The sequence below is a fragment of the Capra hircus genome, assembly GCF_001704415.2.
Source record: "Capra hircus breed San Clemente chromosome X unlocalized genomic scaffold, ASM170441v1, whole genome shotgun sequence".
NCBI classification, from domain to species: domain Eukaryota; kingdom Metazoa; phylum Chordata; class Mammalia; order Artiodactyla; family Bovidae; genus Capra; species Capra hircus.
The window spans coordinates 9,340,651-9,356,250 of record NW_017189517.1 but is presented as its reverse complement, the minus strand read 5'-3'; the positions used below and the strand labels follow the sequence as shown (position 1 = coordinate 9,356,250).

The following is a 15,600-nucleotide window of genomic DNA, read 5'->3' as shown; positions in this document are numbered from 1 at the left end:
CAGTCATGCGGAAAGGGTCAATAAACCTATGTATCTCTAGCCAAAGAAGAAAGACAATAAAACCACCCTCCGGGTCACAGGTCACACAGTCACAGATTGAGATATTCACAACTCTTTTTTCTTTCCTCTCTCCTTGTCTCCTCTTTCTCCCTCTGGTTCGTTCTCCCTTGACTCTACTTTTCGCCTTTCTCCAAAACCAACATTATGCCTGGAAATAATTGAGTTATGAGGCGGAAAAAAAATGATGTCATGCAAAATGAAGCTTGAAAAGTAGGAGAGTGATGGTGGATAAAACCCACCGGTTAAGAATACTTAGCTTCTTCACTGGCAACCTCCAACCTCTAGTCTAGGGGAAAGCAAACATTTTCTGTAAAGCATCATATAGAAACAACTTTAGCTTTGCAAGCCACGCTGGGTCTCTGTAGCTTAATCTCCCCACCCTTTTCCCTCTCCTTCTCTTTCTCCTACTTCTAACCCTCTAAAGATTAAAAAAATAATAATAATTCTTGGCTCCTGGGGCCATACAAATACAACAGGCCAGATTTGGCTTGCAAATTGCCAAACCACATTCAAGCTAGAAGTTAGTCTAATTCACCCTTACTCTGTCTTGCTTGGGGGTGGGGGGAAGAAAAGGGGGAAAGGGAGGCCCCCATGTTTTACTATCAAAGCCTTTTCCTCCTATCCTTTCACTAGAAAAGGACTAGATGAATGACTCCAAATCATGAAAAAACCACAAGCAAGTTGATTTTACCAAATGCCATTCCTGATCTATACAAAACTTCTTGGGAGTTGAATAAGCCGGGACAGCATTTTTTTAGGTGGCAGGAATTCTCACTCTCAATTTGGGCAAAAGGGAAGATAACTGAGGTAATGCAGCATCTGCCCCCCAGGGAGAAGGGGAAGAGGAAGACGGAATGGTGGACTAGGCCTGAACTAGGGAAATGGAGCTGGGAAGGTGGGGGGCCCACACCTAGGCACCAAAGATGAGTCAGTGCCAGAAACCATAATGTGGTCCTGAGGTACCCTTCCTGTCACCTCGGAGGCAGGACCCTGTCTCAAAGCAGGGACATGAATAAGTAAATACCCCAGGAGAGTCAAAGCTTCTCTCCAGTTGTTTTGGAAATAAGTAAATACTCCAGGAGAGTTAAGGCTTCTCTCCACTTGTTTTGGAGCTGAAGTTATTTACCAGAACTAACGGAGCACTTAGTACCTAGAAGGAACTTGGGGCCCTGCATAAATGAGAGCTCTAGAATGTCAGGCAAGCTTTGCACTCCCAATCCATTCTTCTTCCTCTATCTCTTCAGCTCACTGGGGAAGGACTTGGAATCATAAATCAAATGCATTATTGTGTATTTCTACCCCTGCCTGGGTCTCCCTCTCCCCTTGCCTCAGTGCTTCCCATCTACAAATGGTTATGATCCCTCTGGGGAAGGGGAAGTCTTCTTCCAGTGTGGCTTGTCCTTCTGGTACCCAGAGCCAGAGTGTACCTCAGATCCTGGGCAATAAAGGTACTCATTGGCTGCATGACCTGGTGGGCCAGGACCATGACTCAGACTTAGCTGGTAACATAGCACTGCCCACTGTCCAGGCTTTCACTATATTTCCAGTATTTTCAGGGCTCTCTTCATAATCTCAAACTAGGTTCTGATATCTCTAGCTCAACTTCCTGCCTTCCTCCAAGTTCAATCCTATTTACTTCAGCCTGTCTCTGAAGTTCAAATATCTATCATTTGTCTATCTGTCTGCACAGCCATGATTGACAAGTACAATGAATGAAAATGTCTCATTCCTGTCTGGCTTGCCTTTCATTACATTGGGCAGCGATATGCTGTGGACCGCAGAGGACAAAGACAAGACAGATATTTAAAAAGGGTTGGTTAACAATATCTACTTGTTCATTCTACATTGAATTTTAAAGGTATTTAGGACTTAAAATTTTTTTGTGAAATGATGAGAGGGTAGTGCAAACTCTGATGTAGCCAATAAAATCTGGACCTCAAATAATCGGTTGCTGAAAGTGTCCACTAGTCCCGGAGCTCCCGAGATCGATAGTTTAGCTTGGCCCCTGAAGCCAATTAAGAGCTTTATCTTAGCATAAAAATAAAGAGGAGTTAAAAACTCATTCCTTTCTCAGCCTTCTTCTCCCTTCATTTTTTTTTTTTTAATTGCGATTTGCAGTTTTTCTTTTAAAAGGTCTGGAACTCTTTTTAAAGAGGGGGTGGGATTGATGTAAGGAAAGTGCCGTTTACCAGGGGGAAAAATGCATATAATGGTGAGTTTCAAGGACATGTTTCAACGAGAAACACTTGGTGCTTCGCTAGAAAGAGGCAAGGGCACGAAATTCAGCGTCTTGGAATAATTCCCTTCCTGGATTCAAAGATTCATTTATTGAAATAAATCAGGAAGCATTGGCAGAACGGAAATCCGCTTGCTGGGTTTAAAGGGTCTTTAAAATGTTCCGAGTGTTAGATTGCAAGTCTTTCTAAATACAAAACAGAAGAAAAGACCGCAGTGTTTCCCTTGGACTTAAAACTGCTAGATCTCCGACTTGGGATAATTTCATGTCTGCCACAGAGACTGTGTTTTAAGAGGAAATTCTGCCCCATAGAACAACTGCTGTACATGTTTTGTTTTTTAGCAAGCTGGATTGAAGAGAAAAGTGCTGCAAAGTGGGGCTCTGGGTTCTATGGAGAAACCAGTTTGTTCCTACTGCCCGTCTGGTCGTTCTATTTCCCTCTTGCTTCTCCAAGATGGATCCTAAAATTCTGGCTCAAAAGCTTTGCTCGTTTGGCAATGATCAGTTTCTCTGATTTTATTTATTGCTTCAGATTTGGGCATGAAAATAAATCTTTTTCCTATTTACTGTTTGAACTCAGTGTGAGGGAAAGGATCCCATTATATTTCCTATCCATACAGACATGTGGATATTTAGACCAGACCACATACAACTGGGGGACACATAAAAGAGATTTATTGGTTAATTTACGCCGCCTAATACACATGTAAACCCCAGTAAGCCAAAGCTGCCGAGGGAGCCTCGGTTCTAGCGTAAAATAAGAACCACGACCCCTGGGTCCCAGTCTCCCTGCCCTGCCCTGCCCTGCCCTGCCCAGTGCTTCCTTTCTCCACCTGAGAAACGAAGAAACCAGAGCTCTCTTCTGTCTCACTCCAGCCTGTGTACAGAAAAAAACTTTTCTTCGCTTGCTTTCCGCCACCACTCCGCTCCTCTCAGACTCAGCTCCCTAAAGCCCCCTGTCCCCCGAAGTTGTTCCCAGGATCTCCTCCGAAAAAGGAGTTGAGGGGTGGGGGCTGCAGGTAATCAGGAGAACCTTGCCTATTATTATTTTGTTGCCTAACAGGAGTGGTTTGCTTGGCGGGGTGGGGGGCGCGTTAGTTGTTTTCTTAGGCGGTAACTTGCTATATCTGGAGGTATTTCGCTTTCTATCGTGTTCCAAGGGTCAAGGTTCCCCCTCCCCCCCAAAGGAAACCTCCACCCACGCCAACCGAAATAGAATTTGAAATGGCCTGCCTCTGCCCTGCAGCTCACAAAGTCCCCAGTCTCGTCCTCTTGGGGGTATCTGGGGTCCCTGCGCCCCGCCGAGCAACGACACCCCTCAAGAGTCGCACACTCGAGCTGGGCCGTGCTGTCCCAGGAAGGGCTCCACCGCCCGGGGTTCTGGCCTGGCTGAACCGCCTCAGGTCGGCCCCTTAACAAGCATCCCCCCTCCCCACTTCTCGGTTGATGATCTAATTGAATTATGCCTTTTTGTTCCAGGGACTACAGAGCACGTGCTGGAGGCAATTAATTATCGGAATGTGGTCAGATGAAGACGGACAGTGGGCACTGGGTAGGTCAGCGGCGGCAGCATCCCCCGCCCTACGCTCGGGACCCCTCCCCCAAAAGGGGCTGGCAGGGTCCCTCGGCCGCCCTCCTTCCTCTGCTCCTCCTTGCCCCCGCAGCCCCGACCCGGACTCCCAAACGCGCGTAGGCCCCTGGTTCTCGGGATACCTGGCGGGGCTCCCCGGAAACCCTCTCATCAGCGCTGGCCGGGCTAGGGCTCGAGAGCCACCTCTTCGCCGCCCCCGAGCCCCGCTCTCCTCCGGGCTGACGCCGGAGAAGATCCAAACTTTTTCTGATCAGCTGCGCGCCCAGGTTCCGTGGGGGCTGGTGGGAAGTGAAGAGAGGTAGAAAGAAGGAAGGATATAAAGGGGGAAGGGAGAAGAAACGCGGAAGAGAAAGCTATCCTCCCTTTTTGTAAAGCTGACTCCAGGGAATTCATTTACATAATTTAGGCTTATTTGTTCTTCTCTGAACCTTCCCCCCCCCGCAACCACCATCCCACCTTTCCCGCAAAGAAACGCGCTGCTGAGCGACACTGAAACCAGTCTTGGCGAGCCTATTTTCAGTAGCTGTAATAATTTAAGTCAGCAGTGAACTCACCTTCCAAACTGGGGGGAGAGCTCTGATGTAGAGGGAGAATTGGGGCAAGTTTGAAGGGGATGGGGTGACTACGGCAAGTGCGCTACCGGCAGGGTTTGCCCCCAGCAAACTGGCAAAGAAAGAAGGTGAAGTCTTGACCAGGCCTGGAGGAATTGGGGGCAGGAAGTGAAAGACTGCAGTTTATAAAGCGCTGCTTGAGGCGGTCTCTCCAAGCGTCTCTGAACTTGATCAGATGTTCTGTTTCCTACAGAGAGATGGCGGCCAGGCTGTGAGGCTGCCTCAAGGCGCAGACTTTGGGGCTCGGCTCTCCTCGGGGTGTGACAATCACAGCCACCTTTCTCTCTCTCTCTCTCTCTTTTTTTTTTTTTTTTTTTGCCATTCTCGCTCTCTTATATTCTGTGCAAATACCCTGCTGAACAATAACAACAACAAAAAAAATGAGTGGATTTATAGCCTTGTCTGAACCTGGTCATTATGTCCAGAAAGACCTTGCACCAGACAGGAGAGGGGGCCCTGATCCCACACACAACCCTAGAAAGACAATCTTTAAGGGTAAGAAGTTCCCGAGGTGACTAGAAGCTTCTGCGGGTAGAAGGAGAAGAGGGCAAAGCCTGGCAGTTCAGAGGGAAGAAAATTCCACCTCCTCCACCTCACAAGCCCCATTCCCGCCCCCACTTTTGCATTTGGAAAATGTTGAGAATTCGAAGCTGATTAGCCCAGTGGTTTGAAAACAGGCACTGATCCGGTGTGTGTGTGTGTGTGTGTGTGTGTGTGTGTGTGTGTGTGTGAGAGAGAGTGAATGTGTGTGCAGTAAGTTTGCTGTGTAGTTCATGCTGTGTGCATGTTCAGCGTGCCAGGCTGTGTACATTGTGCATGTTTAGTATTTGTGCTTCGGTGTGTTTGCAGTTATACGTGCGTGTGTGTATACTGTTGTGTGTTTAATTTTTTGTGTGTCTGCTTCCCTTTTTGTGTGTAGTTTGTTGTGCGTGTTTACTGCTGGGTTTAGTTGAGAGCGTGTTTAGTGTGGTGTGTGCGAGTTTACTGTGTTACATGTGTTTGCTGTGTTGTGTCTGGTGTGTCATGTGGGAGGGTGGCGGGGACAGTGGCGAGGACAGTATACTATAGCCACTACTCACATACTGAGAGCCAATGGTTGGCTCAGACGGAAGTAACGGAGATGGCTCTAATTCTAACCATTTCTCCTCATTTGGGCCTCGGCCGGCCGGCAGCGCTCAGTTCACAGACGGCGAGGTGGCCGGCCTGGGTCCAGCCTCTTGGGTCAACAGGACCCACCGCGGCGCGTGGGGAGGACGCGGCTAATGAGCCGCGAGAGTGGAACTGTTGTTCTCGCCGGGGGATCCGTGCCCGGGGGCACATTCTTGGGGTGGTGAGGCGGTGAGTGGGGGCGCCCAGGCAGGACTGGACGTCCAGCGCCCAGCCGACGGTGGGAACGATCCTGGCGAGGCAAGGAGTTCATTTGGTAAAAGCGGGTAAAGCGGGCGCGAGGGGTGTTCGCCCGTTTCGGGCGAGGGGGAAGCCGGGGAGAGGCCCCGGCTCCACCCCGCCGGTCGCCGGCTCGAGCCTGGCTCCAGTTCCCCCACGGCAGCGCCAGCCTCGCGGAGCCCACTCGCGGGTTCCCGGCCGCTGCCGCCGCCGCCTCACCTGCCAGGCGCCGGGCCACGGCCCAATCAGCGGCTGTCGCTCGGCAGCGGCTGCCATGTTCCCCGCTCCGCGCTGCCAATCAGTGTGGCGACTGCCAATGGGCTGCGGGGCCGGGGGTCAGGTGACCACGGGCCAGCTGGCTCCTCATTGGCGCGCGCCGCGCGGCCTCCCGCTCGGTTTATGTGAGAGTGAGTGATTGACTTTATCAGTCCAAGGACACTACTCTGGAGGCGAAGAGGCTGGGACTGGCGCGGCGAGCGGCGAGGACCGAGCCTGCCTCCTGCCTCCTGCCTGCCGGCCGCGAGCCGGCTCTGCTTCTAAGCGCACCCTAGCCGGGGGACACGAGCCTCCTGGTCCCGCGGCTCTGCGCTCTCGGGGAGAGGTGGGGTGCCCGGGACAGGATTGGCAAACTCCGCCCTCCACTTATTATTTTGCTTATTTTTCTTTGTGCGCGTCTGTTAGTTTGTTAAACCAGATCTAGTTCCAGAATCTTTTCTCCTCCCTTCTTCCCCACTCCTTCTCCCCCCTCCTCCCCCCTCCAGGTCCTTCTACTTCCCCTCCTCCCTCCTGTCCCTCTGCAGGAGACTCTCTCAGCGACGGAAAGTTGCAGTCCCTGCTTCAGCCTGAGGGATCTCCCGACCACCGTGTCCAACCGTCGCCACCCCTCTTCGACTTCGACTTTGTGGAGCTCTCCTTAAGCACCCTCGATCACATCTGCGAGATCGCTGGTGTCGAAAAAGAACCACCCATGACGATGCTCCTGGACGGAGGCCCGCAGTTCCCAGGGCTGGGAGTGGGCAGCTTCGGCGCGCCGCGCCACCACGAGATGCCCAACCGCGAGCCGGCGGGCATAGGGCTGACTCCTTTCGGGGACTCGCCCCACGCCGCCGCCGCCGCCGCCGCCGCCTTCAAGCTGAGCCCCGCGGCGGCTCACGATCTGTCTTCTGGCCAGAGCTCAGCGTTCACGCCGCAGGGTTCTGGTTACGCCAACGCCCTGGGCCATCATCACCACCACCATCACCACCATCACCACGCCGGCCAGGTTCCCAGCTACGGCGGAGCCGCCTCCGCCGCCTTCAACTCCACGCGCGACTTTCTGTTCCGCCAGCGCGGCTCCGGGCTCGGCGAGGCGGCCTCGGGTGGCGGGCAGCACGGGCTCTTCGCCGGCTCGGCGAGTAGCCTGCACGCTCCGGCTGGCATCTCTGAGCCCCCCGGCTACCTGCTCTTCCCCGGGTTGCACGACCAAGGCGCTGGGCACCCGTCGCCCACCGGGCACGTGGACAACAACCAGGTCCACCTGGGGCTGCGCGGAGAGCTGTTCGGCCGCGCTGACCCGTACCGCCCGGTGGCCAGCCCGCGCACGGACCCCTACACGGCCGGCGCGCAGTTCCCGAACTACAGCCCCATGAACATGAACATGGGCGTGAACGTGGCGGCCCACCACGGGCCCGGCGCCTTCTTCCGTTACATGCGACAGCCCATCAAGCAGGAGCTGTCGTGCAAGTGGATCGACGAGGCTCAGCTGAGCCGGCCCAAGAAGAGCTGCGACCGGACCTTCAGCACCATGCACGAGCTGGTGACACATGTCACCATGGAGCATGTGGGGGGCCCGGAGCAGAACAACCACGTCTGCTATTGGGAGGAGTGCCCCCGCGAGGGCAAGTCCTTCAAGGCGAAGTACAAACTGGTCAATCACATTCGGGTGCACACGGGCGAGAAGCCCTTCCCGTGCCCCTTCCCGGGCTGCGGGAAGATCTTCGCCCGCTCCGAGAACCTCAAGATTCACAAGAGGACCCACACAGGTAAGGAGGAGGGCGGGCGGGCGCGGGGTCCGCCGCGGCCGCGCGCCACGAAGCCGACCTGCACCGCGAGGGAGCGAGGGGTGGCGGCCGTAGAGAGAGGCGGCGCCCCGCGGGGGCGGTTGGAAGAAGTAGCGCTGTCACTGTCCCTCCACCTCTCGTCCTCCCCGCCCCGTGGCGCTTTTGCCCAGTTCTAACTTCCCGGGCGGACGGCTCTGTGGTCTCAGGAACTAATTGGAACCTTCTCGCGCCCAGGAACCCACTGGCGCCGCCTCTTTTTGTCTCTTTCTGGGTTACTCTGGAGGGACTCCGAACGTGTGCAGAGAAATTGTTCACAAGCGACTTAGCTCTCGGCACCCAGTCGGGGGAGGCAACCATAGAAATGCTAATGAAAACTAACTTTCGGTTACTTCCGCTCTTTTTTACCCTTGATTGGCACATCTCCTAATTAAATGACTGGTACTTTTGTCAAACTATTTTTATTTGGAGTTCCAGGTTCAATTCAGTCCTCCGGGAGGAACGCTAACGTAGAAAAGGCACCCCAGTTTCGTGGCTTGTTCAGAGCATCTTGTAAAACTGTCCGGAGCCCCCTGGATTTATATAGTTTTCTCTTTTCGAACGTTAAGTACGACGACCTCAGCTTTTTAATGCTGGGCTTAGCAAAACCGATGCATTTGAAAGAGGCAAATTAAAAGGTACAAAGGAGGAACTAAAAGGGATTGTCCCGTCCTCGGTCCATTGTCCCTCCCGGGCTTGGCTGCCACGCCGAGATACCGGCGGAACGCGGCAGCGCTCGGAGGCCCCGGGCCGGGTTGCGGGGGGGAGGGGGGGCGGGGATACCGCAACTCGGGGGAAACTTTGGAGGAGCCAGGGGCTTGCCCTCCGGTTCGAGAACAAAGGGACTGGCAGGTTCTGGGCCGGCCCTGCCCTACCCCCGCCCCCGACCACCGCTCCCCACCCTAGCAGGCTCAACTCGCGCTCTCCATTTTTCTCCAGGGAAAAGAGATGCCACGGCAGCCCCCAGTCGGCGCTCCCTCTCCGGGCAGACCGCCGGGCGCTCTGTCTCCCGCTGCTCGGCCGGAGGACGCTCCTGGCCCTGACTCTATTTCCCCCCTCCCCACCCCCTTTGCGTTTCTGCCTTTTGCAGGTGAGAAACCTTTTAAATGTGAATTTGAAGGCTGTGACAGACGCTTTGCCAACAGCAGCGACCGCAAGAAGCACATGCATGTGCACACCTCGGACAAGCCCTATATCTGCAAAGTGTGCGACAAGTCCTACACGCACCCGAGCTCCCTGCGCAAGCACATGAAGGTAATTACCTCTTTATTAGCGGTCGGCGGTTTATAAACACTCTGCCCGACACCGGGCTGCGGAACGGAAGCGCCCGCGCTGCCAACCCTGTATCTTCCACGTTAAATCCGATTTGCTCCAGCGTTGACACCTTGAACCCATTGGGGGGACCGGGAGGGGGTACCGGGAGGGGGAGCGCAGTGGGGAGGAGGAGGGAGCGGAGGGAAAGATCAGTTGTTTACTGGGAAGCTCTAACCGAGCTCGCCGGGACTGGATGTCGCAGTGGCCGCCTCTCCCCGGCTCAACCCGCGATGAGAACTGAGAGTGCCCGCGCCGAACCCGGGGGGCGGGGGGCTGGGGGCTCCGTTCTTCTTCGGCTTCCGGTAAAACAATAGGGCCGAGGAGCGCGGGGGCATTCCCACACAATTGTCGGAGCCCTCGCAGCGCCCAGGGCGCCCGTGCCACCTTTCTCTGTACCTGCTTTCCCAAGCCAGAGCGGTTTTGGCGAGACTTGGGCCCGGAGTATTTTATAGGGCCCCAAAGACTACGTGCTTACCCCGCTCCAGCTGCGGAGAAAGCATTTCTGAAGGCGCATGAATAAACTAGAGTACTTTATTCCTTTTCCACAATGCCAATCTTAGGACTCAAACTGGTTTGTTGACGAATGTCTTGGGGTTTTCTTACACATCGGTAATGTGGAAATTAAAAACAAAGCCCCCAAATCAGCAGCATTTTGTCTTTTAAGTGGGTCACTGGGCGGTCTTGCTCTTACAGTGCTCTTGTTTTTGCTTGCACAATGCCAGTTGGAATTATATTCATTATAATATATACATGTTAATTTTAGGTTCATGAATCTCAAGGGTCAGATTCCTCCCCTGCTGCCAGTTCAGGCTATGAATCTTCCACTCCACCCGCTATAGCTTCTGCAAACAGTAAAGATACCACTAAAACCCCTTCTGCAGTTCAAACTAGCACCAGCCACAACCCTGGACTTCCTCCCAATTTTAACGAATGGTACGTCTGAGGACAAACACAAACCCTGTTTAACCATAGAATGGACCAAATGCATTTTAAAAAGAAAACTGAGACCAATCAGATGGAAATGGAGCTGTAAGGCAAGAGGCCATATATAGGGCTACATCTGGTTAATTGCAATTGTCCAGGAAGGTTTTTGGGCAAGATCCAAAAGTAGCCATGCCCTTTTCTCAGGATTAGAAAATATGTTTTGGCATTTGAAGGATTAAAAAAAGATCTTCTCACTGCTTTTTCCTCCCCTTTCTCTTGCTCTCTGCTCACCCCATCCCTAAAAGCCTTCAGTTCATTTTAACTCTTGTTCTGTTTCTTGAGAGGAAGTTATGGAAGGCTTATTGGTGGTGGTGATGCTAAAACTGATGGAAAAATCTTCGCCTTAGTGGTGATTGTTTAAACTCTCACAGTCTTAAACCGTGCCAAAGTCCTGTTATGTCTTGAACTTTTCCTCAAAGCATTACACTTGTGAATGTATTTTTGTCTAATGGGGTTAAAACTGTTGTTCAGTATTTTTTCAGGCTGAGGATGTGATGTTATTCTACACAAATTGTGACGTTTAGTATACAATTGCCTTTTGTAATAACTTTCTTTTTTGTAAATACATATCCATTGATGCCATATTTATCGTTTGTAATTTAATTATTGCTACAAATGCCGGGAACTGAACAATATTTATGGATAAATGTTTTCTAACAAATTCTGTACAGCTTTTGATTATAACCGCTTTAGCATTAAATTTTATTGTTTTGAAAGAAGAACACAATTTACAATTTTTGAACCACTGACTCCTTTCTCTTGTTTTGTAACAGCCTCCTTCTACAAAGAGGAGACATGAGCAAATGAAATCTTGTTTGTTGGTATTTATAACTCACTCAGATCCCTTTTTTAATTGTTAAATTATTTTTCTATTGCAGTATAGATTCTTTACAGTGTCAGTTTCCATCTGGGAAGACCCTCCTTTCTTTAGCTCAGATGGTTGTTTAACTGCGAGTTTAAATGTGTTTGTCCTGGATTTTCGGCATGCAAATCAAATATTACTGATCAATTCAGTTAGTGGCCATGACATCTCAATCTTGTACTTCAAAGACTGAGAAGCTGGATTTAATCATCCCTGCCCTACATATATAAACCTAAGGTAACCTAATGAGTTTTATGTCCCTTAGTTTTTTATTATCTTACATAAAAATGAACATTGTGGCAGGATGCATGTCTGTCTATTCTATCAAGAGATCACCCATATACCTATATATGTTTGTATCTATGACTTATCTAATCTGCCTATCAAATCTATCTAGCTATCTATATATTTTCAAAAGTAAGCATATGTCTGAAACAGTGATGACGAGTAAGGCCAGTCGAGGCATGCTTACTTATGATTAAAGTGCTTCTTAAAAGAACCATAGTCCATTTACAATTTTGGAAGGCACAGGTTGGTTTGTTTTGCTGTATATAGTTCAATTCGTAATTATCACAATTATTCATAACATTTTTATAGCGGTGTAATAACTGCAGCTGTTCTGAAATATTATGGAAAGGAAAAACATTTGCAAAATATGTATTTTTAAAAGTTCATGGTTTGTAGGCAAAGATGTTAAGAGCATTGTTTCCATTAAAATCAATAACAATGAAAAATGGTTGTTTGCTTTGTGATAAAATATTAACAATCCGTTTAATCTTAAGTGAAGCAACTCATTTGGACAGACAGTTTTTTTACAGTTGTTATATGAAAAAGAAACATTACTATTTGGGGGGGGTGGAGTGGGTAGAGTATTGAGGGTTTTTTTTTTTTTTACTAATTTAGGGTGCTGTTTAATATTGAGAGCCCAATCTCTGCATGAATAACCAACTTGCAAATCAGCAAATAGAATGGTGAAGATAAGGAATTGTAAAGAATTTAGAAATGTAATGAATAGGCTTAAGTATCTCCTTCTCTTGAAGGAGCAGTACTCTAGGATTTGTGGTGGCAGTCAGTTTGGTATTATTCATAATCATTTTGATTCTAGAATTTTGTTTATTGTTCTTTTTGAAGAAATAAAGTCTTGGCACAACTATTTATGTTATAACATTTTTGTATTTGGTGCCTGATTTTTTTTCCATGTTCAAATAAATCAACCTTAAATTGAAATGCTCAGAGAAGTTCTGATGATTAAAAGAAACTTTGATTCCTTGGATACAGTTGAAACAGTCTGTTTTAAGTTATCTACTGATCTTTGTCAATAGACAATTAGTTATTGACAGTTTCTAATTGCAAATTGCTTTGGATGTGATTTCTTGTTTGTGGAGAACGGTTTTTTCCGGGTTTTTTAAGGGAAAGGCCTGAATGCCATGAACAGATTGGGATGCCTTCACAAGTGTGAGCAGGTAACCTGGTCAGTCTACTGCTCCTACCCCCAGACATTCTAGTCTTGACCTTGACATTGAGGGTGCTGGACCAAATTCCTATTTCAGGAGTTTTCCTTCACTTCAAACCAGAAAGCATTTTAAATGCTCAGCAAGTTTTCAGAAAGTGTGTACTCATAAGATTGGCTTTACATGTGTTCCAACTGAAGTCTGAATAATGTTTTTCTTCTGAAATGTGCATTTAACTTCCACAGTTTACTGTTTTCTCTATGAATTTTCTCTCCACCCCCAACTTCACCTAACCTTAAATGACAGTAGAGTGATGGGTTGGATGCAAGATTGTTTCAAAAACTTGCTTCTCCCACCCCCCCCCATTAAATACATTAAACAGCCATCTCCTTAGGAGACATTAAGTTTGATCTTTCTTTACTAGGCTTGAAATTATTCTGCCATGAAAATTTACAGTAGAGCATTGTGTCCTAGAGGGGAAGATGTGAATTAACAATGATGATAACCAATATTAAGATAATGTGAAAGTTTTGCCACTCTACATGATATCCTTTAATATGGATGTAGCATCGTTATTTCTCAGTCTATCCCTCTGCCCTTGTCATTTGTTGCAAAGAAAACTTTATTTTAGTAGAAAACTTTTCACAGATTTTCTTTCTATAATCTGACTCTGGGAGTACATATTCTTCAATTTTCAGCAAGTCTCTTAAAGAATAAGCACCCACCCCCCACCCCCGCCGCCCAACAACAAAAACCTTTGAAACCCTAAAGATAGGCTGGAAAACATGAGTGTCAGCTGGATTCTTAGTAAGAAGACGGTTATTTTTCTTCTTGTACCTGGTAAGACCTTTGTTAAAAGTCCATTATCTTTTCCAAAATGGGTGGTTTAGTTTAAGATTTCCACGAAGGTGTCTATTTTCAGGCAGACAGAAGTCGGGACTTCATCCAGTTTGGAAGGTTAAAGATCAGGATCCAGGCTAAGCAGGGCTGTGGGTCCTAACTACCGCGGAGGTTGAAGAACTAACAGGGACCGCCTCTGCTCACAAAGCCTCCTAGGAAAGTTGTGTTCAGGACTTCCTCGCCCCTCCCACCCCACTCGCCGCCCGCTGTCTCTTCGCCCCTGGCTCCTTCTCCCCATATAAAATCCCCAAAACAAACGAAAAAAGCCTAAGGGCCTTGGCCCTTAGCTTCTGAAAGAGTCGCCAGCGGTTTGCCCATCCCCTGAACCGCGCGGGATCTCAGCCCCGCAGCCGGGCTGGTTTTCTTTCGGGCGGTCTTCCCCCACGAGACCTAAGTCTAGTCGGGCTCGGCTCCGGGACGAGGCGTCGCGGAAGTCAGGGCTCCCGCTCGGGGTCCTCAGGCCCTTGGTGGGGGCGCCCGGGGTCCCTATGCACACACCAAGTTCTTGCAAGGCCCGGTCGAAGCTGGGGCCGGGGGGGGAGGGGACCTCATTTCCTAGGGTCAATTCTCTTGCGGTCTCGGCCCGCTGACCCTTTGACCTCCACCTACAGGGCCCTTGGCGGCCGTAAGCCGGCGGTCGCCCGGGCTCCGAGGACGCTTCGCGCCCCATCGCCTCCCGGCCTCATTAGGCCGGCGGGTCTGTAAAGCAGGAATCAGCCGCTGCCTAATCCGGACCTGGGGTCAATATGAGCCCAAACAATGGTGAGCTCCGAAGGCCACAGCGCAGCGCTGGCCGCAAACTTTGTGTTCCATTCATTTTCTGAAGGCGGTGGGGTAGGGGAGGGAGGGGAGGTACTCGCACGCCCGAAGGCCGATCCCGGCGCCCGGGGCTCTTCAGAGAGTCCCCGCTTTCCGGCCCTCCCGGTCTCATCGCCGCGCCAGGGTTTTGGAAGGGCCGGCAGGGCTCGGGGCCCGATTCGCGGCCCGCGCGAGGGCCCAAGGGCTGGCCTAGAGGGGGCCGCCCCCGCGCCAAGAACAAGACTTTGAAGTGGGTTTTTAGCGTGCACGTGTGAGAGCCGCGCCGGGGCCGGAGCGGGGGCCCGCTGGGAGGAAAGCGGAGGCTCCGGCCCGGACCGCCCCCCTCCTCCCCCGCGCCCCGTCGCTCCGGCCTTTTCAAGCCTCGGCCGGGAACCGCCGGCCGCCCGCGCCCCGAGCCCGCGCTGCGCGCAGGCGCACAACCCGCAGCCGTCGAGTCGGATTTCGCTGCGAGGGGGCGGCGGGGGAGAGTTGAAAGCGGCTCGGCGGCGCCGCGGCCTCGGCCGGGCCGGGAAGGGGGGCGGAGGGCCGGACGGAGAGGGGGGGGCTGGTTTTGGGGCGGCTCTCGGGTCGGAAACATGGCGGCCGGATGCGAACCCCCGCGGAGCGCAGCTAAGCGCTGACGGCGGGCTGCCGAACTGTTGTGTGGTTTCAACTCCCTTTTATTCCTCGGCTCGGAGCGCCTCGCGGGAGAATGTAGGTCGTGGCGGCCGAGCGCAAAATTGTTAAAAAAAAAAAAAAAAAAAAAAACGGAAGCGGAGAAGTTCTTCCAGGGCATCCTGGGCGTGGGAAGTTGGCGAGCCTTCTGGGGGCTGGGGTTCCCGGGCGGGGTGGGGGGAGGCTTGGACCTGAAATCTACCCGAGGCCTCCCCACCCTCCGGGCCCGACAGAAAGCGTTTCTTCTCCGACCCCTCGGGGTGGGGTATGCCGTTTTGAGCTTCATGCCCGAGTCGGGATGCTCCTGCACCTTCGAGTCGCGAAAAATGCCAAGGAGTGGACACTGTTCCTTCCAGGACAATGGCGGGGCGCGTGAACGGAGCACGGAGGCACCGTTTCCAAACTGGGTGCCCTGGATTAGCCGCACGGATATGCCATTGCGAGTTCGAACCCTACACGTTGCTCAGGCCCCGTTTTCTGCATATCTCATTTAAACGCGGGCCTATGAAAAATAGCACTGTGCGCGCTTTTTTGTGTGCTGTTAACAGCTGGTGGTCTTACGAAAAAAGGGGCAGGAGAGAAGGCCATGATTCCGAAAACTTTCATTCAGCTTTTGCTTAAACCGCCTTAATGCTGGCGTGTGAAAGAACCCCTGGT

At 51.2% G+C, this 15,600-nt stretch overlaps 2 protein-coding genes across 2 annotated transcripts; one reads left to right on the top strand and one right to left on the bottom strand.

The window, feature by feature from the left end:
• Positions 1 to 6,316: 6,316 nt before the first annotated feature.
• ZIC3 (Zic family member 3) lies at positions 6,317 to 10,995 on the top strand. The gene is made up of 3 exons (XM_018044311.1): positions 6,317 to 7,905; positions 9,050 to 9,213; positions 10,037 to 10,995. Exons 1-3 carry the CDS (start codon positions 6,852 to 6,854, stop codon positions 10,214 to 10,216), a joined length of 1,398 nt encoding a protein of 465 aa, XP_017899800.1. The 5' UTR covers positions 6,317 to 6,851; the 3' UTR covers positions 10,217 to 10,995.
• Positions 10,996 to 14,194: 3,199 nt separating this feature from the next.
• Positions 14,195 to 15,531, bottom strand: LOC108634425 (translation initiation factor IF-2-like). Its single transcript, XM_018044066.1, has 2 exons — positions 15,505 to 15,531; positions 14,195 to 15,355 (listed from the first exon to the last, which is right to left on the bottom strand). The coding sequence occupies exons 1-2, from the start codon at positions 15,529 to 15,531 to the stop codon at positions 14,195 to 14,197; spliced, it is 1,188 nt and encodes a 395-aa protein (XP_017899555.1).
• Positions 15,532 to 15,600: the final 69 nt, after the last annotated feature.